Source organism: Rattus norvegicus, chromosome 17 (assembly GCF_036323735.1).
Source record: "Rattus norvegicus strain BN/NHsdMcwi chromosome 17, GRCr8, whole genome shotgun sequence".
NCBI classification, from domain to species: domain Eukaryota; kingdom Metazoa; phylum Chordata; class Mammalia; order Rodentia; family Muridae; genus Rattus; species Rattus norvegicus.
Genome location: NC_086035.1, coordinates 12271122 through 12297106, shown reverse-complemented (window position 1 = coordinate 12297106; position 25985 = coordinate 12271122). Strand labels below are relative to the sequence as shown.

The 25985-nt window shown below is 48.7% G+C and overlaps 1 protein-coding gene across 5 annotated transcripts in view; it reads right to left on the bottom strand.

Moving 5' to 3' along the window:
- Ror2 (receptor tyrosine kinase-like orphan receptor 2) overlaps window positions 1-25985 on the bottom strand; it is a 175296-nt gene that overhangs the window by 2938 nt on the left and 146373 nt on the right. For 4 of the 5 annotated variants that reach the window (NM_001107339.1, XM_063276345.1, XM_017600508.3 and 1 more), the window contains exons 3-8: window positions 17718-18005; window positions 16856-16886; window positions 8850-8977; window positions 5737-6051; window positions 4012-4257; window positions 789-991 (exon numbers count right to left, since the gene is read on the bottom strand). In NM_001107339.1, coding sequence (NP_001100809.1) covers window positions 789-991; window positions 4012-4257; window positions 5737-6051; window positions 8850-8977; window positions 16856-16886; window positions 17718-18005 — 1211 coding nt within the window. Of the gene's footprint in view, window positions 1-788; window positions 992-4011; window positions 4258-5736; window positions 6052-8849; window positions 8978-16855; window positions 16887-17717; window positions 18006-25985 lie in introns of those variants that run through there. The other variant, XM_063276347.1, reaches the window with a different exon arrangement.

Sequence of the window (25985 nt, the reverse complement as noted above, 5' to 3'; positions counted from 1 at the left end):
TGGATGAGGAGTGGAATGAGGCAGTCCTGTCCCCGGCGCCCCAAGAGCCTTCAAAGTCACCCAAGAGAGAACACTGGTCCCTAAGGCAGTCATGAGCTAAGTGTGCATGTCTGAGGCCTGGTGAGGCCATCACCTGCTTCCGGCTTGTTTCCCTGGCATCCTGATTAAAGGGAAGCCAATCTTTCCTTCAACACAAAAAACAGAAAAGCCCCCTACCCCCACCCCAACACATTCTCTCAAAAATGCACAGTAATCTTCAAATGGTGGGGCTGTCTGAATTCTCCTTTTCGGTGTCACCCTGAGGGCAAAACTGGGGCAGCTCCATGGGCTAGGAAGGTCCTAAGGCAGGTCGAGGAGAGGGCCAGTCTCAGGTGTGAATCCTATGGGCATGAAAGTTCCCATCTATTTACAGAAGCAGCTGCAGAAGCTACTTTCTGTTTTCAATGCTAAACTACCCACCCCTCCCCCAACTACACCCAGGAAAAGTATGGCTGATTGTTCCTAGGTTCTGCTCTCTTTTACTTTTTACCCAGGGTTCCTCAGCTCAGTGTGTGGAGAAAATCCAGAGTCTAGTGTCATAGGTACCCCATTCTGAGCTCTGGTGAGGGCACACAAGAGGGCCTATGTATGCTTGCCTGCTGATACACCATGTTTCTGCGGGAGCCCTATCACAGCTGCCTCCTAGAAGCCCCCAGGAAGACTTGTTTGTGCTGGTTGATACTCCATCCCTGCCCCCCCCTTCCCACCCCATCCCACCCCTGCCTCATTAGCATAATGGGCGGGAGGACCTGTTTGTGCTGGCTGATGAGTGGCATCTCCATATCCTGGCTGGGCGAGGCCATCAGCTGCCGGCGCTGCGGGGTGGAGGCTGAGGCCTTCTGCTTGTTCCGGCACATGCAGACAAGGAAGAAAAGGCAGGCGATGACCAGGGGGATGGCAATGCTGGGGACCAGGATGTACAGGATCCCCATCTTGCTGCCGTCTCGGGGACCTGGGTACCACAGAGGGGATTCATGAGCTTTTAGAAGACACTCTCCTTTCAACTACAAGCGCTCAGCTCCGCCCCTTCCGCCATCAGGTAAAGAATTCAAATGTGGCTGGCAGTTCCTGGTGTTCCCCACCCCCTCTCATTTGACCCACTTTGATAACCTTTTCCCTACTTAACATTTTAATGCATTTCAACAGTTTTGTATAATGATGATATCTTTCAGGACAACAGTTATTGACGCCTTTGATGTGAAAGGAGTGCAGACAGGCAAGGGGGGTGGGGTGGGGGCGTGGACTGAGGATTCCGACCGACCAGACCTTCCCATTTTCCACTCATCCTTCTCCAGGAAAAGCTGAGCTTTGTCTCCATAGAAGGAAGTTACACGGGAAGGTGCAGAAGGTCACACAAGGAGACAGACTGAAGGGTTAGGTGGGGGACTGACAAACTCTGGGCAGCACATGGCTGAGGGCTGGCTGTCCCTGGATGGCTTCTCGCCCCATGCACCATTGTAACTGAAGCCAGTGTGATTTAAGAGGTTAAGGCTGAGCTTCTGTATAAGAGTGTGAGGTGGGCTCTCCAGAGGGCTTAGGGAACCGTGGGCTTCTCCTTCCCCTTAAACCCCTATAAGGAAGGACACCAAACTTGGATACTCTCTAAACAGCAAGCAATGGGCACCCGTGTGGAAACAAACAAGCCCTTTCTAGTGACTGTATATCTGAAAGAGATAACCCTGGTGCCACCTTGGGGAGGGACGAAAGACATCACCATGTCCCAAACCCAGCCTTGTCACCTGAAATAACAAACACTAAAACAAAATGACACTCAGCACCCTCCTCTGCCCCTATGCAGGAACTTCCCCAGAAGGACCCAGGATTCAGTGTTCCAGAAGTCCAGGGAGGCGGTGGACTTTAGGGTGGGTGTGAGGGTTTGTGCTGCCAAACAGATCCCGAGGTTGCAAGCCTCCGGGAACACCTTCAAGGGATTGTCTGTACCAATGGTACTCCACCCGAGGGTTGTGAGCCCTCTGGGAGTTGAATGACCCTTTCATAGAGGTCACCTAAGACCACTGGGAAACACAGATGTTTGCACTACAATTCCTAACAGTGGCAAAATTACAGTTACAAAGTAGCGACAATACTAATCTTATGGTTGGGGAGTCACCACCACATGGGAAGTGTATTAAAGGTTCACAGCATTGGGAAGGTTGAGAACCACTGCTCTAGACTAAGGGGCTGTCTTGATTGGGATAATTGATGTGGGAATACCTAGCCCCTGGCCTGGGAATCCTGGGCTGAATATAAACAAGCCGATGTGTTTGCAGATCCCTCTCTGCTCCTGAGACGACACGTGATGGCTGCTCCAAGTTCCTGCTGCTCCCCTCCAGTTGCTTTTGCTAATTGTACGTTACTATGGCAACACGAAAGAAACTAAAGGGGGGAGCTTTCGCACCCCTCACCCCAAGAGCAGAAATGTGAGCCCTGCCCACACTGTAACCCATTCATTTGTTTTATCATAACCTACTAGGGGGAGGATCGTATCAGAGAAATGGGAGGCCATTACTCATGGCGATGCAATGTCACCAAAGGCTGTCATGCTACTGATGGATTGGTACCCAACTTCCCACAGTGTTTCAGCTATATACAGAGTAACTTAAAAAAAACATTTTTTTTTAAATTTTGTTTGTTTGATGTAGGAGTGCTCTCTCGGCATGTACACCTGCACACCAGAAGAGGGCATCGGATCCCATTACATGGTTGTGAGCCACCATGTGGTTGCTAGGAATTGAACTCAGGTTTCTGGAAGAACAGTTACTGTTCTTAACCCCTGAGCCATCTCTCCAGCCCTACAGAGTAACCATTAAGGCATACGGAAGCTGCACTTTCCTAGGATGTGCACGCCGTCTACATTATTCTGCTTTGGAGCAGAGTAAGACATTTTGGTCTCTTCCCGTCAGAACAGACAGACCTGTGGGCTCCTCTGGCTGTACCCATTCCCGCCCATGCTGTCCTGACCACCCCAGAGCCTCCTGATATACCAGAGGCGCTTTGGTATCTGGCTATCACCAGCTATCCTTCAGGCCGTCCCTGCGTTAATGCCTCAGGAACACACACCTTCCTATAACCTACGATTCCAGGTCTGATAACCTATATATTTTTCTTTAGATAACTGCTCAGCAAAACGCCCCCTCCCTGGACACCCGCATGGATCTGGGAAAATCACTGTGCAAAGCCTGATGTCTGTCTTTCTAAAACTCCACCCAGTTGGATGTCTGACACAACTGGATGCCTGACACCCAGCACTCTCAGGCCCCCTCTTTAGCGTTTTCCCAGCAGGCCTTGGGGACCCATTTCTCCGCTCTGCGGAAGCATTCCCTTGGAAGTAGATTCCACTTGGATGTGAAGTCATGCATTTTCATTAACAAGGTGCACCCCTGCAGTGAACAGACGCCCTGTGACCCCAGCTCCCCTGAGGCTGGTGATGGATAAGTACATCTGTGGATGTGAGCCCCTCAGAGCGGCAGGGCACTCAGACATGGCTGACTACTGATGTTTTAAGCCAGCCATTGCATATCCGTCGCCCACTCATGACATACCAGGGACACTGTGGGGGGTGTAGAGACCTGAAATCAACTGCCTCCAAGAAACAGGACAAGGGCTAAGGAAAAATTATTTCCAAACTTAGAAACACTGTGCAGTGATGTTGTTGTGAGAACCCAGGTGCTTAACTGAATGTTCAGGACCACAGACACAGGGACCTGGTAGAAGGAATGTTCTAGAAAGCACATGGCGGTCACTGCTGGAAGGTGAGATTAGCGCTGCCTAGCACAGCATTTGGAGTTTTTATAGCTTAAAACATCCTGTGATGATCTGCTATTACAATACTGTTTAAAACGAATGATTGGGTGATAATATGGGACACAAGACATCCCCACTGCCCCCTGGCAAGACACAAACTCACATTACAGGCAACAGATAACATTTAAAAAATATATATATATATATATAGAGAGAGAGAATACATACTACATGGGGGTACGTCACACAGTTCCACTCGTACGTTTTTATTCTGCGTAAAGCACCACGGGCCTTCCATCTGGCCTCCCGGGTTCCGGCAGTAGGCGTGGCCTCCTCCCAGCTCTGGAAATTCTGTGCTGGACAGGCGATGGCTGTGGGGATGTTGCAGAGCCCAAGGCTGACATTGGTGGCCTGACTTGGTGGTGCTGGCCATGCCCCTGTAATCAGTGCCTGAGCCGTTGTAACACTGGTGATCTGAGAGAAACAGAGAGTCAGGGGCCTGAGCATCCCGGGCCATGGGCAAGCCTGTGTGCTGAGCCCTCTTTCCCTTAGGGCTTTCAGAAAGGAACAACAGAGCCACCCTGCCTCCTTGCTGGAAACCCAAAAGACCTAAGGGTTTTACATATGACCCGAGAAGTAGCACTAGAGGGACTGAATCAAGTCCCAAGCCCACCAGTGACACAGAAGGTGCCACAGGGACACATACGGGAAGCAAGCCTCTATTGCAGATGCTGCAGCCCCGAGACCACTTATGGCATTCCACCAGGCACCCACACCCATCCACCCAGGCCGGGATGCTAATGCCAACAGTAGCCTGTTCTAGAAGCAATTTGGAACTACAGAGGCAACAGGGGCAGGTCCCAGGCCTGGCCCTGCACCTGCAAAGACCATGTTTGCTGCCCAGTGAGAGTCTGGCCCAGTCACGTGTGAGGACAGACACACGGCCTCCACAGAGGCGTTCGAACCTGGGATGTGTCTGATAAGCTTCACAAGTGTTTACTGCACACTCTGTCCTATGAAACATCTAAATCTTAACTCACCAGCTCAGTAACGTGATCATTGTGGTGAGAATGGAGAACGTGTGAGTTTCAGCCTCTTGCTCCGGTCACGGCATAAAACCGAAGTCAAGGTGTGGGGGTACATGCTGGGACCAGGCCCTGACTACCCTGGTAAGGAGTTGCCCACTTCTGGAACACCCAGATGAACCACAGATATCAGATATCCTTAGAGTCTGCAGGAAAGAAGCCTCAGGCCTGGGTCTTTGGGTCTCTCTACCTGTTCTAGACGCCCCGCCCCCTGAGGTCTTCACTGCTGCTGACAGAGCCATGCTAGACCTACCCAGACTGGCCTCTGTCCACCTGCCAGGGCTCGTGGAGCTGACTAAAACCTCTAGCGCACAGGCATGGGGAAGATGGGGAACCATGTGGCACTGTGCTGCGGAGGAAAGATGGGGGCGTGCCTCTGTCCTGTGCAGATTCAAAGTGGCCACGCCCAGATCTCGGGCTCCGAAGAAGGGACTAGCCCCTATCTTTGCGATCAGATGTTCCACGGGCAGGCACCCAGGAAAGCTGATTGGCCCAGATTCCCTTCTCTAGGGATGCCTGTTTGGGGCTCGCTGAGCTCTTGAAAGTTGTCCAGTGCTAGGAATCCTTGGGGCTCAGGGTCCTGAAGACCATTAAACAAGCTGGGAGACTGGCTCTGCCACTCCAATGGTCCCAACATGGATTGGAGTATGAACCCAAGATCACTGGCTTTGGAAACCCCAGGTTCAAGGAGATGGACCCAGTTGAGGGAAGGGCCCAGCTCAGGTAAGAGCCTGGTACAGGTTAACCATTCAACCGCTAGAGGGCGCTGTGGACTCTGGCAATAGACCTGGCCCTGCTTAGAAGGGCACAGAGACCTTAAGAAGCGTAGAAGTGTGTTTGCTCAGCTCTGCACCCCCGGGAAACTCACAGCGACCCAGCCTCTCGGCGGGGATCCCGATGCGCATGCAGTTCGCAGCATCAGGGCTCTCGGGCATGGGCAGCGCTTCGCACTTGGGCAGCTGGAGCCGCATGAGGATGAGAGGGTTGGAGCGGGCGATGGTGTACTCCTGGCGGCACAGGTCATTCTCCAACACCTCACATTCATCCCGGCACAGCTCCCGCGGCTTGGGCGCCCGGGAGCGCGCGTCGCATAGAGGAAAGACGAAGTGGCAGAAGGATGGGATGGCAAACTGCGAGCACTGGTCTGACAGGTGCGTGGAGGTGCCAATCATGGTGAAGGCAGCTGCGTGGAAAAGAAACTGATGAGCGGTAGACAGCTCAAGCCCCGCCCCCACCCAAGATACCCCGCCTTCAATCAGTCTCTAATCTGTCCCACTCCTCAGCCCTGCCCTTACCAAATGATGAACCCCGAAGCTCCTACCCTTGGTCCTTGATCCTCTCCACCCCCTCAACTTCACCCCTACCAAAGATAGCTCTCGCTCCGTCCTCTCCTCTGGGTTTCCAGGTACCTGCAAGGCTTCTGTCTGGCCTCCTGACAAGCCATCACCAACCATCCCTTTTCTCTGGGCCCCAAGCCCTGACGTGGGTGCCCATCTGAGACTGTCTCACACCCCCATTATCCTATTCCAGACCCACAACTTCTGATCCACACCCTAAACACCAACAATCACAACTCTAAGTGCCCCTGCACCTCTATGCTTTGTCCAAACCACAACCTTAGCACCATCAATGGCTCACTCTACAACCCTGACCCCCGACCCCGACTCCTGTGGCTACCCTGAGTCCTGGACACTCTATCCCTCGACCTCATTCTAGCCCTGGAGACCTTGCCTCACTCCACCTATCAGAGCTTATCTCCTGAGGATCTAGTCTGTGCGTGAGTTCTACAGCACGGGGTTGTACACAGCCTGACGTAGGAACATAGCAAGAAAGAGGAGGGATCTAACTGAGGGGCTCTTCTAGTACCCCAGGCTCACCCTGAGAGGTCCAGCCAAACAGCCCAGATGGTAAAGGGGATGTGCATGGAGGGCTGGGAAAGTCAGAGGGGGCATGAGGTATCCAGTAAGAAATGGAGAACGGAAGCAGCCAGGTTCCTCTGCCTACACACCCTGCAGATACTGTGAACACTGCAAAAACTCAAAGGCTGAGAGCCTGGGGTGTGCACTACCACATGTAGCCAGCAGGTGGCGCTGCTGCCCGCCATTTAGTCCCAGGATACAATCCCAGACCCTCCAAATATTGAGTCTGGGTTCCAGCCACCTCATTTACTGTATAAAAGTGACAGTTGGTCTTTCAGTCCTTTATAGTCCCTGAGCCTATTCCTCTATCTGTAAAGTGATGAGTTGAGACTACATTTAGAGATGAACTTCCACACAGTACCTAAAATACTGGTGGGATGTGAGTGGCCCCAGGGATTGGCTAGCTCTGGGGCTGGCTATCATAGGCCTTACTCTTGTACAGGCACCAGAGATCAAGGACAATGTGTCCAGGATTTGCTTTAACTAAGGAATGAACTCCCCAGTAGAGAGTTGGCAATGAAGGGGACTACTGTCAGAAAAGTCAGCCTTGGTAAGGGCTAAGAAAGGCAAAGTCGGTATTTACTGTAGGGAGCCAGCCCACAATGTCACAGCCATATTTACAGGGCTCCAGATGTGTCATTTGAGGGCTGTTTACCCAAAATCAGCTCTAGGCAGGGAAGGTGTTTCCACAACCCCTGCTCCTCATCTGTGCCTACACCCAGAATGTCCCCATTGACCGATCTCCAGTATGCTGGCTAGCTTTAATGTGGACCTGACACAAACTAAAGTCATCTGACAGAATGAAGCCTCAATGAAGAAAATGCCTCCATGAAATCAGGCCGTGGGCAAGCCAATGGAGCATTTTCTTAATTAGTGATTGATGGGAGAGCCTATCGTGGGCGGTGCCTCGCTTGGGGTAGAGGCCCTGGGTTCTATGCCTGAGCAAGCCATGAGGAGCAAGCCAGTAAGCAACATCCCCCCTGCCTCAGTTTCCCAAGTGCTTAATGCAGACCTACACTTCCATGGCTAGCTTCATGCCTTTGTTCAAAGAGCTATAAAGTCAAGCTGCTCCGACATCCCGGCTCTCTGGTCCTTTCTCTGATCCTTTGAGAGGAATCTGGGTGGCATTCTGAAGACTAATTCAAGTATATCAGGACACATGGCTTGTCCCATGGGTCATAACTATAAGCTTATCGCTAATGAATTCAAACTAGGGGAACAAATCCAAGCATGCTGACTTATGAAAGATGAGCATTGTTCCCCATAACCCACCAGCTCTACAGAAGAACCTAGAAGAATTTCTGACTTGAGGATGCTCCCACATTTTAAAACACCTGTGTAGTGAGATCTTTGGGGAGGGAACCCAAGTTTCAACACAGAATTCACTAATGTGGTTCATCCATGTGGTCTAAGGTGATTTCATATCACATTTTTAATGTATTTGTGCATGAAAGAGCTTGGGGGCACCGAACCAGAAAAGCCATTGCGAAATGAGCTCCTCTGCGGGGTCATGTTGGTTCTGTGACTCAAAGCCTATTGGATTCTGCATTTGCAGGATCAGGACAGGGCAGATTGAAGCAGTTTTCATGGGACAGGCTCTGTTCTCACAAGGTTGATGAGAAGGAACAGGTCTGCCCCACACCCCTACAGTACTCCCTTGCAGCTAGCTTCCTGTCTTGCCCAGTGATCCCCACTTCTCAGATGGGTTCCTACCATGATGGCTCCCACTATGATGTGGTGAAGCTAAAGAAGCTTCAGTGGGCTGGAAGCTGTGAGCCAAGGAAACATTTCTTTCTGGGGTGTTTAACTTTGAATATTTTATTATTGTGCCTGATAAAGGACTTAACACACTAACCTAAAACACTGGAGATATTTTAGGGCAAAACACGTAAGCAAGTGCAACTGCTTCTGAGGAAGATCTCATTTCCTACTACAACAGAATTTAGAGAGCCTGACAGTCTGTGGTACTAACTGATAAAACACTAGAGTGGTGGCCGGTCGTCTGCACAGGAGGAGCCTATATATGCTCTTGCTGAACCCCGAGGGGCCTGTGTGCTCCTACCTGTGATTCGGTTTTCAATCTCCCCCTGCATCTGGAGGGAGTCCACATAAATAGTTCGGTTCCCAATGAAGCGTGCACAGGCGATCCCTCGGTAAGGTTGGCAGAAGCCATCTTCCTGGTCGTCATCCCTGGAAAGACATACAAACCTCCATGAGTGACTGCTGAGGACAAAGAGTCCACGGAGTGGTTTTAATCCAGAATCTTACAAACCGTCAATGCTCTGCTTTGTTTGTTTAGTCCTGTGACAGGGCCTTTCTATTTAATCAGGCTAATTCTGAACTCATTCTGCAGTCTAGTCTGGCTGTGAGCTCTGAGGGGCCATCCTGCCTCAGCCTCCTGAGTGTTGGGATTACATCGCCATACTTGGCAGGCCAGCATTTCTGTTTTACTTGGTCCAAAAATTCCATGAGCAGGAACAGCATAACATAGTGGTTTTCTTCTTACTACCCAACTTTGGAAGCAACCAGATGCATAGATAAACCAGTGGGGGTTCCACACAACAGGACACGAGTCAGGGAAAGGATGTGGGTGGTTGGCATGGGGACAATGAGCCCATCTGAAAAGCTCTGTGCTGTGTGTGTGCGTGGAACTCCAACTCTGCAATGCTCCTGAAAAGGCAAAGTTTAGAGGCAGGAACCAGATCCCAGACTGCTGGATGCCGAGGGGGAAGAGGATGGGTCTGAGTTTCTCAGAGGACTGGAAACTTCTAGAAATGCTGATAGCATGCTGGGTATGTCGGCATAAACCCATAGAAGGGGAAACTCAAAATGAACCCTAATGCACATTGCTCGATTCAGCTTGTGATGGTCAGTTGATTCGGACTCCATCAGTGGCTGTGTTATAAGAGGACAAGAGAGAACACTAACTTCTGGTCAGACTGGCTGCAAACCTAACACAGATGTTTAACAACTTATTGGTCACTTTTTAAAAAAGATTTATTTATTACATAAAAACACCGTAGCTGTTCAGACACACCAGAAGAGGGCATCGGATTCCATTACAGATGGTTGTGAGCCACCAAGTGGTTGCTGGGATTTGAACTCAGGACCTCTGGAAGAGCAGCCAGTGCTCTTAACCACTGAGCCATCTCTCCAGCCCCTATTGGTCACTTTTAAAAGACATGACCCCTTAACAAAGTGCCAAGCATGAAAGGACTTCTTTTTTTTCTTTTGAGACAGGATCTTACTGTGTGCCTCTGGATGGAACTCGCTATGTACATCAGGCTGGCCTCAAATTCACAAGGATAGGCCTCCTTCTGCCTCCTGGCTGCTAGGATCAAAAGTGTGCACCACCATTCTAGCCCCAGGAAGACTTCTTACAGATGAGGTGATGTGGACATGAGGTGTTCATCCACAGGTTCTTAGCACAAGGATATTACACACCTAACACACTTCTCATTCTTGAGCTACATCAGAGACTGGCATCCCCCTCACGGTGCCCTCATTTGTAAACAAAGATTTTTTAAATAATTTTAAATTATTAATTAATTTTAATAATCCATGAAGTGTGTTCCAGCACTGAAATGCTGGGGGCAGTCTTTGAGAAGAACAAAGGCAGCACATGTGGGTGTCCTCTGCTTTCTCCATGGCAACAGAGGGCACTCCAAAGGTCTGTCCCGGAGAAACTGGCACCACGGTCGACTGTACAGAGGATACTCTGAGGCACAGCCTGGAGTCTGCCGTGTGGATAACATAGATGATACTGGCATACATAAGGGGCTCAAGAGGTTTCAGGACAGTAATCTGTTCTCTTTTCTCCACGGCTGACCTTTCTTTTTTTTTTTTTTTTTTTTTTTTTTCTTTTCTTTTTTTTCGGAGCTGGGGACCGAACCCAGGGCCTTGCGCTTGCTAGCAAGCGCTCTACCACTGAGCTAAATCCCCAACCCCTCGGCCTGACCTTTCTAGAACCCACTGCTGTAATAAAATATCTGATGATGGCAGCTTAAGAAGGGAAGGTTTATTCTGGCTTATGCTTAGAGGGTCCATTATGCAGTAAGGAAGTGATGGTGCAGGAGCAGGAGGCAATTGGATACATTGTATCTACAGACAAGATCAATGAATGTAATAGATACATTGTATCTACACTCAGAGAAGAGTGGTGAATGTAGATACATTGTATCTAAGTCAGACAAGAGTGATGAATGCAGATACATTGTATCTACAGTCAGACAAGAGTGATGAATGCAGATACATTGTATCTACACTCAGATAAGAGTGATGAATGCAGATACATTGTATCTACACGCAGACAAGAGCAATAAATGTATCTACAGTCAGACACGATGGATAATGACGACGACGACGACGACGACGACGACGACGACGGGCTTGCTTCCATCTTCCAAGGGGTGGATGCTGCTGCCCACATTCAAGGCAAATCTTCTAATCTCAGGTCAACCTTTCTAGAAATCCCCTCCGGATATACCTATACAAATTTCCATGGTAATTCTAATCCCTTCAATGTCCAATTCCTTGACAATGAAAACTAGGCATATTTATCTCAACAGCCCAAGGAGCCTCAAAGGAGGCAACTGTAGTGGGGTGCAGCAAAGTTTTCAGAGCTGCTGTGTGAGAGGGCACAGCAGCGGAGCAGGGGATCCATGAATGAGCCTCTGATGTGACCTTAGGCCTGGGAGTCAGGTGCATGAAAGAAAGGAACATGTTCTCACCGCCCACAAGATCCTCAGAGATGTGTGGAGTCGGACTGAATGCCCTGTTCTACCTGACGTGGCCAGGTACAGGCCAGAGCCTGGCCACACTGGAAGCTGGGAAGGGAAACAACTACTGGGAGAAACCACAGCCAGGGAAGGAGACAGGTGGACTAGAGCTGTGCGGTTAAGAGATGGAACCAGTAGGAACCAGAGGCCCCAGGGAAACTGAGGCAGGGCCCTACAAATAGGAAGCAAGCCCCAGAGCCTCTCCTGTTAAGAAAGGCCTCCAGAGGAGGCATCCTAAGAAGAAAGAGGCCACAGAAGGTCAAGGAACGATCCAGATTAGAGACCAACTGCATCAGTCAGTTAGCATTTGTGAAGGGGGAGGGGATCTGTTAAGTGGACCATTAAAGGAATTGGAGTATAATTTAATATCCAGACATTATACTACTGTCACGTAACATCCCTCATTTTAGGTAGCACACAGACTTAAGTATTAAGACACAATTTTTATTCACTACAGGATGTAAAGAGAATTACCTTTCTTTCTGTGTATGTGTGTGTGTGTGTGAATATGGGCATATCTTCATCCTCCGCTTTGTTTGGGATAGGGAAAGAGAGGTGTGGTCTCTGCTCTTCCACTGTATACTCCAGACTAACTAACCTATCAGCTTTGAAGATCCTCCTATCCTCACCTTCTATCCCCATAAGAGCAACAGGTTACAGAAACACCATCATGTCTGGTTTTCACATGGAGGCTGGGATTTGAACTCAAGCTCTCATGCTTGCCCTGCAAGCACTCTTACCCATAGAGTCATCCCCCCAGGTCCCAAAAGTTACACACTTCCTATTCTAACAAGGCGGTTTTGAGTTAAAAATTAAGACTAGCATCTCTCCTTCAAGCTCCACTTGTGGTTGGTTGAGGTGAACCTCTAAGGGACTGGAGGTCTAAGCTTCAACACCAAATGCCATCTCAGTCTTTTTCTGAGAATATTACTTGTAATAAGGCAGCCTGGCTTCTCCTCAAGTCATCTTTAGTCACTGGCTTGTCAGTGGCAATTAAAATTGTTTTTATCTTGTTATTGTCCTGTAATTAGGATAAAACCTGAACTGGAGTTAAAAAAGTAATTCTCGGGCTGGAGAGATGGCTCAGCGGTTAAGAGCACTGACTGCTCTTCCGAAGTTTCTGAGTTCAAATCCCAGCAACCACATGGTGGCTCACAACCATCTGTAAAGAGATCTGATGCCCTCTTCTGGTGCATCTGAAGACAGCGACAGTGTAATATAAATATAATAAATAAATCTTAAAAAAAAAAAGTTGTTCTCCATAATAGCACTGGGAGAGCTGTAGGAGCAGCCAATGGCATTCTGCTTTGGGGGTGCACCTGACTGTGAGCCCGGCACAGAGAAACAGACACTCAGGCGACAGAGGTCCTGGGTCTGCAGACTGACAGGTAAGGTGGACTTGGTAATGGAAATTCTAGGGCCGCAAACATGCAACTGGCTAACATGGTGCCAGTTGTGGTCACACTTGGTAGCCAAGAAAGTCAGAAAATAAAAGGGTTTAAAGACATGGCGCCAAGGAAGGTGACTTTCAAAATACCAAGAATTAGCTTAATGTTTAACTGCTCAAAAGCACAGGGCGCTTTCTTGAGGCAGTGTGTCATACACCCGTGTACCCAAAGGTTGGCTGAGGACAACAGCAGAAGGAACGGGCTCTAATGCAGAGGCTCTGGGCATCACAACCTTGTGCCTAGTGCACAGTGGACACGAGTTAAAACAGAAGAAACGAACCCCACTGTACATAGGGAATGTCAGGTAGGCATGATCCTCAGGGCATCACCCCAACCCAAAAGAGCCTATAAGAAGGGCCGTGCCACCCTTTCTTCTCTACACACACCCTCCTCACCATCAACTGAAAGCAGATAGAAGGATGGCAGGAAATCCCTTAAGTACCCAGGGCAGCCACCTGCCTTCCGTAGCACAGCAAAATAAGTCTCAGGCTGCCAGCACCAACATGTGGTCTGAAGGCAGAAAGCAGAGCGAGAGCAAGAGACAGACAGTCACATTTCTGTGTGAGGACCAATAACAGCCCCCTCCTCGGAGTCACATGACACGGGATGAACTCTGCCTCCTTTGTCAGTCATGCCCCTCCCCCTCCTGCTTGCCATCCACCAACAGAACATTGACCAAGGGCAGCCAGGAAGGCTATGTCTCTGCCAAGGAAACAGGGCCCTGGAGGAGCCACTGAGCGGGACAGACTGGTCACTCCTAGAGCACACAGACAACTAAGGGATTATTTACTTATTAAACCCACCCCTTTGCCTTCCTTCCAGAGAAATCACTAGCTGCTTCGTCTCAGAGAGTCAAAATCAATAGGAAAAACAAAGTCACAAAGCCACAGCTACAGAAAGCCTAAGGCCAGTGACCTCAGTCCACAGGGATGTTATCAAAGTATCCACCTATGGTGGCCACCAGGGACTGGAGCCAAACAGCCTGAGGGGATGAGGGGCACAATTGAGAGATTTCAGTCACCATGAGATAAGCTGAGCCCAAGCAACCTGTTTACTATGACACAGTGAGTTAGGAACAACGTACTGTGTAATTAACAAGTTCGAACAGGGGGAGGGGCTGGGGGTGGGGAAAAAAAAGTTCGAACAGAGAGATCTTACCTATTCTCATCGCAAAAAAATGATAATTATAGGAGATGATGCCCGTGCTAATTGGCCTGATTAGGTCATTCTACAACATGTAAGTATATCAAGACATCATGCTGTATTTTATAAACAGATAAGAGTATAATCCTGACCTCAGGGTGTTTTGCATGCTAATACTTTTATTGTCGAGCTATGCTCTCAAACTATGCACACAAATTTTAGTGCTTATTCTATTTATTCATTATTTTGTGTATCATATCCTGAATTGAACCTAAGGCCTTGGGAATGCTAGGCAAGGGCCCTATCTCCTTTGTTCCCAGCAGAGTTTCATGACATTGCCCAGGTTAGCCCTAAACTCATTCTGTAACCCAGGCTAGCCTTGAACTTTCAATCCTCCTGCCATAGCTTCCCATATAACAGGGATTACAAACTTCCACTAAGAGGCCTGGCTGTAAAGTTTTCATTTGGCAATTTAAAAATGAATCGACTCCCTTCATAGTCATCCCCCAGCACAGAGCCAGATTAGCCCAGCACCGAGTTAAAAAGAGTAACTCACACCACCATTCTAATTCTGTGATCATCATCCCGCAACAGGAAATCTCTGTGAGAATGTTAACATGTGAAAGCTACTGCTGTTTGTATACCTGAGACTGTGACTACAAAGACACACTCTTTGTTCTTAGCTGTTAACACAGTATACAATGTAAACACTGTGTATCCACACTGAGGTAATTCGGGATAGGTGTGAGGCTATCCGAAACACTCTGGGAAGTAGGAAATTGGATGGATGGATGGATGGATGGATGGATGGATGGATGGATGGATGGATGGATGGATGAATAGATGGGTTGGTGGATGGATGGATGGATGGATGGATGGATGGATGGATGGATGGATGGATGGATGGATAGGGCACGGGAGGAAGACACAATGAAGCCAGCAGAGTGAATGGCAAGGGCTTGCCTGTGGCTGGGTGCTCACTCTAAAATGCCGCCCCCAACATCTCATGCTTGAAATATTTCATAATAAAATGTTGGGAGGGGAATACTTCAGAACATAGAAAGCATGGCTCTTGTGAGGAAAATTCAGCAGAGACCTCAGTCCTCACCCATTACCCATGAATTCACTATTAGTCCAATCTAAACAGTATCCGTTCAAGGAAACTACAGACGACATTTTTAAACAAGACACAACACAAAGAGCCCAAGAATTCTCCACAGAACAGAAAACTTTATATTTCCATTTGGGTGTGGGCTGCACAGCTCAGTGAGCAAAGGAACTTGCCTCCAAGACCGACTGTCTATCTGAGTTCTAATCCCAGGACCCAGAGAGCGAACTGTACTGTAACATCCCCAGCTAGTTCACAAAATGTCCTGCTTTCAGACACGGTTTAAAACGAAGAGGAAATCAACAGTATGAAACATTCTACATACGTGACAATTTACCACTCTACCAAAGTCTATGAAGAGATCGGTTTTGCAGCTCTACAAATTTACATATTTGATATTGCCTGGACAAATATTTATGTACACTATAATAGTCATTAAATGGTGGGTAAGGGAATTCCAACGACAGTACTCATAATAGCATGTATCTATGTGTTGTGTTTGCAGTGCTAGGGGCTGAATCCAGAGCTTCATGTATGTCCCTAACCACACTACCACATCCGGCAACAAGAATGAGTGGTCTAACAGTATGTAACATTCTATAATAACCCTCGGTATGATATGGACGTGTATGGAGATAAGAACAAAGAACTATTTCAAGTTTTTAATTAACATGTGCCTCTCTAAAGCCACCCACACCCATCCCCACCCACACCCACTCTCCCTGAGGCCATTTCTCTGCTTCAGTCACCCTGGGCGCTAAGTGTTCCTAATGAGTTGGGGTGCTGGCTTCTCGGCATTCCACCCATCTGCCCAGAGTGTTGGCTGCTGCTGTCCACTCAGCTGCCCACTGCCCCGCCCTTACTCCCACTGGAATCCTCTCGTTCTTCATCTGGTGGGTCCTGAGGCCAGGTGGAGATGGGAACCCGTAAACAAGTTCTGTCTTGCTGAGAAATCTGAAAGGATTTAGGACAGGATGATCGCCCACCCACAAAGTCAGATGATAGAAGGAGTAACTCTCCCGTCAAAGAAAGAGCTAGCAAGCCGCAGGGCAGAGACTGCCCTTTATGGCTAGTCTGAAGAGGAGTGACTGTTTTCCTGGGAAACCAAAGCCCGAATCCAAGGCTAGAACCCACCAATACTCCTCTTCTTTAATGCGAACTTGAGAATCTGCTGCGGAGGGTGTCACAACGATCAAATAAGGCACGGGTGCCAGGGGACAGAACCCAGTGGCAGAGGCTGTGCAAGAAAGACCCTGGGTTCCGTCTTTAACACCAGACGGAAACTAGGAACTGCAGATTGGCGGTGCTGGCTTGCAGAACGAGAATGGCTTCCCCGTCCACCAACACTCCTGTGAGAGTCTGGTGTGCAAGCTTAGGTATCCCGTTTCGTTGCCCCGGTGCAATTAGGGTGGCTGAGAGCAATTAACATCTGTTTATGATACTGTAAGTTTTCCAACTCCAATTAAATGCCTGCTCAGCTGGGCTCCCAGCAAACCCGGTATAGACGTGGCCATCTTAGGGCTCAAAACCTTCACTCTGACACAAGAGAAACCCTCAGGATGCCAGCCGAGTGATGGAGACGCATACTTACTGAAAATTGTGGTTCGGGCTGTGCGTTGGACCTAAAGACAAACAGAAACAGAAAGACAAGTTATTGATATGGCCAGTGGTAAGGACGGTCCAGCAGCTCCTCCGTGGCCAGCTGCCCACGGGCTGCGGACTCTCCTCCCACTCATGAGGCCGTGCCAGTGACACCAGACACCCCAGAGAGAGAACTTTCTGTGTAGGGGCTTGTGTGGGGGCTTTTCCTGTCCCTGCCTGCTCCTCATCTAAAATGTATCCACAAAGCCTGCTTTGCTCATTAGAGCTGGCTCTAATGCGAGCCCAGAAGACAGGCCGGAGGTGTATGCTACCCAGGACTGTCCCCGATTGAGTCAAAGGAGGATAATTTGCTTCTGCCATCTAATCCTGCTGTCCCAAGCACAGAAACTCAATACCGCAGCCTATGTTCCTCCCCCAGTCCCCCAAGCAGGGCCAGCTTTGCACATGAAGGATCGGTGTGCACTTGAAGCAGAACCATAGAAAAGGCATGGCTAGTGAGTCCTAGCCAGTGGCTGGGGGAACCACAGAAGGGTCCTAGGTTCTGGCCCCTGTCGTCCTCCATGAGGGCCAGGCCTCCTGCAGTGTAGTCTTGCTGGGCACTTCCCATCTCACCTTGAACGTCTGGGATGCTTTTCAGTAGCCTGGGTTCACAGGCTGCTCCGCCTGCCTTCTCCTCTATTAGCAGTAAAATAGATAAGGAGCTTGCTCTCTCCTTCGAGGAGAGCCTTGGGGCGTTTTCTGGATTTTATTTTGCTGACCTGTACATGCTCAGCTCCAAATACTAAACGTGTCCCTCGCTCTGCACCGTGAATGCTATCTGCTAGCACGGGGCCTCTGCCGTCCTCACTCACCGAGCCGCACATACAGAACACCAGTGGCGGTAATGGTCTTCAGCCCGTTGGTAGCCACGCACTGGTAGTAGCCCGTGTCTGTCGTGTCCAGATCCTGGATCCGCAGCCGGGAGCCATATTCTGTCTTCCGGATGATGACCCTCCGTGGCTCCTGTACGACAGGGGCATCATTCTTCAGCCACCGCACGTTGGGAGGTGGGTTTCCCGCCACCTTGCAGTGCAGAATTGCCGTCTGGCCCTGGACGATGGTGATATTGTTGACGGGCTCCAGAAAATTCAGAAAGTAGCCTGCAAGGAATGGAGTCACAGAGAGCAAACATGGTGAGGTCAGGAGGAAAGGCCTGGGCTCCTGCATGACCATCCTGAGCAAAGGTGTCCCTTTTCGTTTACATACAGCACATTCTATAACACCGCAGGGAACACTGAGTCCACGATTCAAGCCAATGGCTTCTGGAGGGGCACAGCCAGGTCACTGGTCACATGACTGTAAGTACTGGGCAGTCTTAGACACGGCTTTGGATTCTGTGTTTTGTTTGAGTCCGTTTTTCTCACAGGTCTCACTGTGTAGTCTGAGTTGGCCTGGAACTCATTACATAGCTCAGAGCAATCCTCTAACTCATAGCAATCCTCCTGCCTCAGCCTCTGGTGGGACACAGATTTGAGTCACCTGGTAGGTGATTCTGTTTTAGAAGACTTGATTGAATGCATGGGCTAAGCCAGTCATGCTGGTGTCCGGGCCACACCCCTAGGTCTCATGCCTGGATGAAGGCTCTCTGATACACACCCTTGCTCCAGAGGGCACATTAAAGCCCTTCCCTATCATCTGAAACCTGTTTGGGCTTTTGTTGTTATTTTTTATTTTGTTTTGTTTAAAAAAAAAAAAGACAAAGTCTCATGTAGCCCAGGCTGGGCCCAAACTTGAACTCACACCCTCCTATCTCAAACTCCAGTGTTGGGATTGCAACCACACAATGCTGTGCATGGCTATAGATTCTTTAAAGCATGAAGATCTCTGACAAAACCCATGATACTGACTAGGCCACAGTGTCACTCCTTAGGTGTTCACTGACTGCATTTTCTCTGCAAAAGGACCTCTGCCACGCCCACCCTTCCACCTTCCTACCACCCACGGCTACATCCCAGCACATCCGTCACATCACGAGGAGTCACACGCATATTGACACAGAGAGTGGCAGATGCAACTTTGAGGGCATTTTCTCCCTTTGATTACATTCTGAATCACCTTATTCAGTTTCTCGGAAACAGGGCTCTGGGGCAGAAAGGCCTGAGGTGGGTGTGTGCCAAGGCTGAGTTCCGGATGCCACTTGAAACAGGGCGGCCCAGGTTCCTACTTTAGACCTCATCTACCCAGAAGAGAGTTACAGTTTTCTTCACACAGATCTGCCTATTTTATTTTTCAAGAAGATCACTCTCCTCCCCACCCCCACCCCCCACCCCCGTAATCTTCCTTAGAGACGCACATCACTTTTATCCCTATGGTTTCTTGTCCACACCTCTAAAGGATGTAGGGAGACTACAGGACAGCAGGCTTCCAGGAAATACACCCATTTCCTATTATCATTCTTAACAGACGGCCAGGACGTCACAGTATAGAACATCACAAGTTTGTTACTGCTCACACCCCAGCAGCAGAGACAGAGGTCAGGGTGTTGGTGGGGCTGGCTCTGTCCCAAGGGTCTGTTTGCTTTTGCTCTTCACCGAAGGCCACCCTACTCCTTGGCTCCAGACTCCTTTGTCTTTGCTGTATCTCTGACTACAGACTCTGGTCCTTCTGTCCCTCTGTTGTAAGGGCTCTGGTTACACAGGGGCCCTCTGTAAATGCAGGTGATCACGCTGGCAAAGGCTGAATGCAAGGACATACGGTCACAGGATAAGGAAATTAGGGCGGCGTGACCTCTGAGGGTGCCATCACTGTGCAGAGCATTCACTCCCCCCCCCCGAGACTTTTTTGCATCGCCCTATCCTCAATGGCTTCTCAGCTGTCACCGTCGTCTCCGACCTCTACGTAGCTCCCAGCTTCGCTAACAACAGAGCCTTCCTCCGTTGTGAATCCACGCCCCTCGCCTGACTTTTCTGCTATTTGCTTTGTCCATTATTCTGGTGGATCAAAGACCAATAAAAGCTGAAATACTGCAGCACACAGAAATCAAGGCTAGACACATCCCCACAAACAACATAAAACCTGGATGGCTGCCTCTGCCGTACTTGACCTAGAACATTTACGACGTCTGGAATACAAGCGAAAGCCTCCGGTCCCCCAGTCCTCCCTCCAAGGAGCGATTATCCATCACTCCAATTTGTACTGCTTTATACTTTCAAGAACCTTCCTCTTGACAGGCCACCTTCTCTAGTTGCCTGCTTTCACTCAGACCGGTTTATGTTGGTCCTGTTCTTTAATTACTGTGTAATAGTCCACCGTATAAATACACCACAGCTTAGGTCCTTATTTCCCAGCGGAGGGGCAGTGAGCTGTTTTCACATCTGGGCTTCGACAGGTTTACTGACCATCTGCGCTCACATCTGGCCCTGCCTGTGTTCAAGTGTACCTACCTGCTGGGCGTGAGGTACACAGTCCTGGGAGCTACTGTCAGCCCACGTCTTGGCAGATGAGCCTTCTACGAACATCTCAGTGCGCCCACCACAACTCTGACAGCATTTGGTCTTGGGTGACCTTAAAGTTTTACCAATCGGACGCATGTGACCAAGCACCCCTCTGTTGTACGGCCACCAGGGGTTTCAGAGGTCTCTGTGAGCACCAGCTTCTTCCAGAAGGTTTCTTGGACACCGAGCGCCTCTTTTTGAAACTGCCTGTTCATCTTCATTCTGCCCTCCTCACCCCCAACTTCTACAGTGAATCCCTCCCCTATCAATAACTGAGGTGTAAGACATGAAATTTCCCTTCGAGCTCGCCGGCCACACAATAAATCGCTTCAGTCTTCCCATATGTGGCCAGACCCAAGTGGCTTGTAATTCGTTTCAAGATTTTTTTTCTTTTACCCATGTAAACGTTATTAAAGGTTATTAAAGGTGTGCCTCTTTATGGTTGTTAATTGACCTGAGTGTATCTGTGCATGTGCACGCATCCCGCCACATGGATGTGGATGAACATCAGAAGAAAAGGAAAGTGTTAGTCCTTTCTTCTCCTCATGTGGGTCCCAGGGAGCAAATGAATGACTTCTGGCTTGGCCACAGGCATCATTACCCAACGCGCCTGCTCACTAACTCTAAAGGTGTGCATTAGTTGTACTGGTTGTTGTTGTTGTATTTGTTTTCAAAAAAGAAAAACAAGCTTTAGGGACTAGGAGGATGGCTTAGGGGATGAAGGTGCTTGCCACCAATCCTGATGACCAGAGTTTGATTCCTAGGACCTATGGGGCGCGCGCGCACACACACACACACACACATATATAATTTAAGATATTTTTAAAACTTGCTTAAGGATTGCTCACAGCACTGGCAGCTCTTCTAGAGGTTCCAGGTTCAAATCCTAGCACCAACGTGGAGGCTCACGGCCATCTGTTACTCCAGTTTCAGGGGATCCAGTGCCCTCCTCTGGCTTCCATAGGTATCAGGCACACAAAAGGCTCACAGACAGACATGCAGGGAAAACACCCACACATATTAAATGGGGGTGGGGTGGGGTGGGGTGGCAAGAAATCCCAGAGACAACAAATATTCCTTCTTTAAAACAGTGTTTTTTTCGTGATGATGACTCTTTGAGGTCAATGAGATCCCCTCTGCAGCCCAACCGGGATTCGTCGGTTCTTACAGACAGTCCACATGTGTTGAGTGGTGATGTTTTCTCTGCTGCCATAGAAGCTTGTGTGTGCTTATGAAGTCAAGCTTGCCTGCTTGATGTTGGTAATTTCGCTATGTTTATCAGTTGTTTCCATGAGGGATTTGCTCGCCTATTCCCTGTCAAACGGCTATCAGCGATTCTCCTGATGTCCATTTAACGACTAGAAACCTCGTGTCTGGGGTCATCCTCCCTCAGGTTTACCCTATTGTTCCTTCCTTAGATCACTTCAGAATGCATTTGTCTAGAGCAGATTCTGACTCCTCGAAGTCGCCCCGAGGAACTGGTTAAAACGGTTCTGCTTTCATCAGCCTAATCGTTTACCATTTTTATGATATTTTACCCCTTATAAACCCTATATACGTTGCATATAATTTTATACACGAACTTATGAACGTTTTAATACATGAATTTTAAATGGGTTTTAATGTCTTCATTTTGCCTATTAATTCCTTTTGCTTCATTTTAAAATGAATCTTTAATGGCTTTCTACTTCTGCTTTTAACTTGTTTGACAGCTACGGTTTTGCAATTAAACTACTTCTAATCAGGATCATGCTTCATCTGACAAAGCTTCCCAGAATGCAAGAACCTTTAAATGTTGGAGTATAACCCACCCCCACCCCCTTTCCCCAGACCTTGCTCACAAGAGGAGTCCCTGCCTCTCAGTTCTTCTTACTCACACTCTGGTTTCACTCAGTTGAGATCACTAGTGTTGCTCTTTATTGTCGGGGTTCCTTAACATCAGCCACGCTATAAACTCTTTCCTCGGCACCACTCCCTGCTTCCTTTCTTCCTCTAACGTTCAGCTCAAACCAGCTAGAGTCACATTCGTGCTTTGGATGACAGACTGAGGTTGTACATTTATTCTTACTGTAAATGTATCTGTTACTTTGCCGAGTAGTTTAGCTGGGTATGGAACTCTAGTTCAGCAGTGATATTGTCTTTTGCCTCTACAAGGAATGCTGGCAATTCTGTCAGTTCACACTGTTTGCAGGCAAATCTGAACTTATTAATTATTAATGCTCTTCCCCTGTCTTGGCCATCCTAAGCATCAGCTCTTAAAACCACACAATTAATATTATGTTAGCCTCTTCGGATCTTAGCTCCTTTCCTTAATTCTGAAAACTCATGTGTTCGTCAGTGTAGTAAGATTCTCTGTCAGTGTCTCATGAAATCCTGCCTTCATTCCTAATCCCCACCCCCGTTTCTCATTTGGAATATTCAGTGTGTTGCCCCTATGGCTCTCTGAGGTTGTTTCTACACTGTCTAAACCGCTCTTTAACCTGTCCATCCAGTTTCTCAACTCATAGGTGTTGCTTCTAGAAAGTCTGCTTGGTTCCCTTTTGAATCCACCACTTGTTCTTCTGGGTGGTTTTCATCCTTTCCTATAAAGAACAAATTTCCTGGCTTCACTGTGAAGGTGCTTGGGCACCGTCTCAGATGTTTCCCGGCCTAAGCTAGGTCATTCTCACCTCCTTGGCTGCCCCAGACCAGCAGCTCTAGCTTTGAGTGAGAGGCTTACCCACAATGCCTCAGTGGTGTAGACCCCGAGGGTTCATTTTCTGGCTTGATATTAGGACTCAAGACTCTTGAAGAAACTAAAGAAGTGTAACAGTCTCCATAGTTGGAAGAAGATTTATCAGGCCTGACATGGAAACCCCTTTATTTTATGAAAAGCTCACTTGATTTTTATCCTGGCCCATCACTTCTCCTCAGAAGAAAACCTGCGCTGTCCAGTTCCTAGGTGAACAGAAACACTCTCCACCGTGGCGTCTACTTCCTGGAGCTGTTCCACTCCAAATGTTTTGCCTTTGACATTTCAAGCTGCTGTTTGGCCAGGATACCTATGTCCTGCTGGTGGCTGTTTCTGAAATCCCCAGACATGTCAAGTCTGCAGCATGGCCGCAGGGCCACCCCACGTGTGCCCAGAATTCAATTCCCTCTCATGGGACTCTTGAACACGAGGAGGACTCAGGAAGGTTGGATTGTTCTCCAAGGCTGCAAACTTAGACATCGTAGAACAGCCTCTCTGGCAGACCTGGGCTGTTACTTTTAATCCCTTCCTTTCTCTTTCTCGCTCCTGGGCATCGCTCCATTTTGCTTGTATGTTTGCCAAAGCATTTACACCGTTTCCTAATATTTTACCAAGCACGTGCATGTCACTGACCCGAGAGAGCTGCCAAGTTAGCTTGGCGCACCGTTCTCCCCACCATCGATTCTCCTGAGGCCAAACCGGAGAGCTAGAGAGCAAGTTCCCTGGAGACTGTGCACCAAATCCCTCCCCCTGGGGGTTGAATTTGCAGCCAGCCAGTTAGCCTCTCAGCTTCATTTCTCTGACGTTCGAAATATAAGGCTGGCGTGAACCATTTTCTAAGCTCTCCATGAGCTTACAGAAATTCCTTTCAGCAGCCTCAAACCTCTCTAGACAACCAATCAGGTTGTAAGGAGCCAGGTAGCACTGACGGAAAATTTCATTGAAGACCTGGCTGGCATACTGAATGGATGGGAACAGAAATTCTCCTCCTCGATTCACCCACATGGGTTCCCCTTCTGCACTGAGACAAGCTTAACAGCTCATGCAAAGGGCTTCATCCCTGCAGTGGCCTGGTAGGCCTCCACGCAGGGGCTGAATCCAACATCAAAAGACCCCAGAGGCTAACAGAGAAGCCCATCCCCGGGAAACGGCTCCCATCTGCCCAATTGCACACAGATCAATGATTAATGATTTTTATAACCCAACTAAGTGCCCAGACGGTCACCCATGTTGTCAAATGACTTAGGAATCCTCCCCCCATTCTCCACCCCCCATTGGCTTCCTGATCAGGGCAACCTGGTGTAGGAAAGGAAATAAAGAAAGCCTTCTGTGCCTGGGGTCACGAGGTCATGGGGTTTTGATTGGTGGGAAACGAAACGGACAATTTCCTGGAGCGTCAAGTGAAAAGGAGACCCTGAGGGTCGCAGGGATGTAAAGCTGCCAACTTCAGAGGAAAATATTTACAGGTCAATAAACCAGCCAGAGGCCAGAGCAGGGGCCTGGGTCAGGCTTCCCTGTGCACTGTGCACAAACCCACTGCTGAAAATGGGGGAAAGGGCGGGATCAGAGACCCTGGGGAAAATAAAGAACGCAAACGATGGGTGTGGGGCTCTTGAGAGAGCTTAGTCAGTGAAGTGCTTGCTATGAAAGCAAGAGGCCGAGTTCCACCCAAACCCCCAATTCCAGGTGTGGTGGCATGTGCTCGTAATTTGAGGACGGGCTGGTTCCTGGGGCTCGTTGCCTAGCCAGCCCAGCCAAACCAGTAATATCCAGGAGAAAGTGAGAGACTGTCAAAAAACAACAACAACAACAACAAAAAAAAAACAAAACAAAAAAACAAAAAAACAAGGTAAATGATATCCGAGAGCAACAAACACTGATATTCCCTCTGGGCTCTACATGCATACACATGCATGTACATGTATGTATATGTACATAGGATCCCCACAAGTGCACCTGCATACACATTCATGTGAAAACACGTAAACAGGCGTTTCCCCACCACACATACACACAAGAGGAACCTGAGAGATGGAGGCAAAGATAAAACTGTACCTTGAGAAGTGATTTATGTCATGCAATGATGTTTTGCTGATGTTTTTATTTATTCATTCTTTAATTCATTGTGTATGTGTGTGTGTGCATGTGTATGTGTGTATGTATATGTGTATGTATATGTGTCTGTGTGTGCATGTGTATGTGTGTATGTGTATGTGTGTATGTGTATATATGTGTATGTGTGTATGTATATGTGTGTGTATATATGTGTATGTGTGTATGTATATGTGTGTGTGTCTGTGTGTATTTGTGTGTGTCTGTGCATGTGCATGTTTATGTGTGTGTATGTGTGTGTATGTGTGTGTGCGTGTGTGTGGGTGTGGGTGTGTATGTATTACACAGGAGAGTAAGTCCCTAGTGCAGGCTGATGTTCCCATGAATCACGTTTGTAGTTCAGAATGACCCTGAGTTTCTGCCCCTCCCTCCTCCTGTCTCTACCTCCCAAATGCTGGGATTACAGGTATGGAACACCCTGTCCAATTTATGGAACCCTGCAGCTCAAACTGAGGACTCAGTGTATGCTGGGAAAACACTCGTCATCTTAACTATAGCCTGAGTCCATTCCCGAACCTTATGCTGAACCCTGACCGCAGGAAACAGTGGGTGTGGTCTCTGACTTGAGATCACTGTGCAGACTTTCAACTTTAGACAAGCAGAGTGGGCTCTGAAGCAATGACCAGGGTCCTGCTAAGCAGGCATGAAGATGGACAAACACATGCAGAAGTGTGAGAAACAGGAACCATGCTACCCCAAGACGAGAAGTGTCAAGGGATGCCAAAGGCCACCTGCTATTCCCAAAGCTCAGGGAGACAAAGGGCAGAGTCACCTCTGAGCCTCAGAAGGGGCCACTCCTGCTG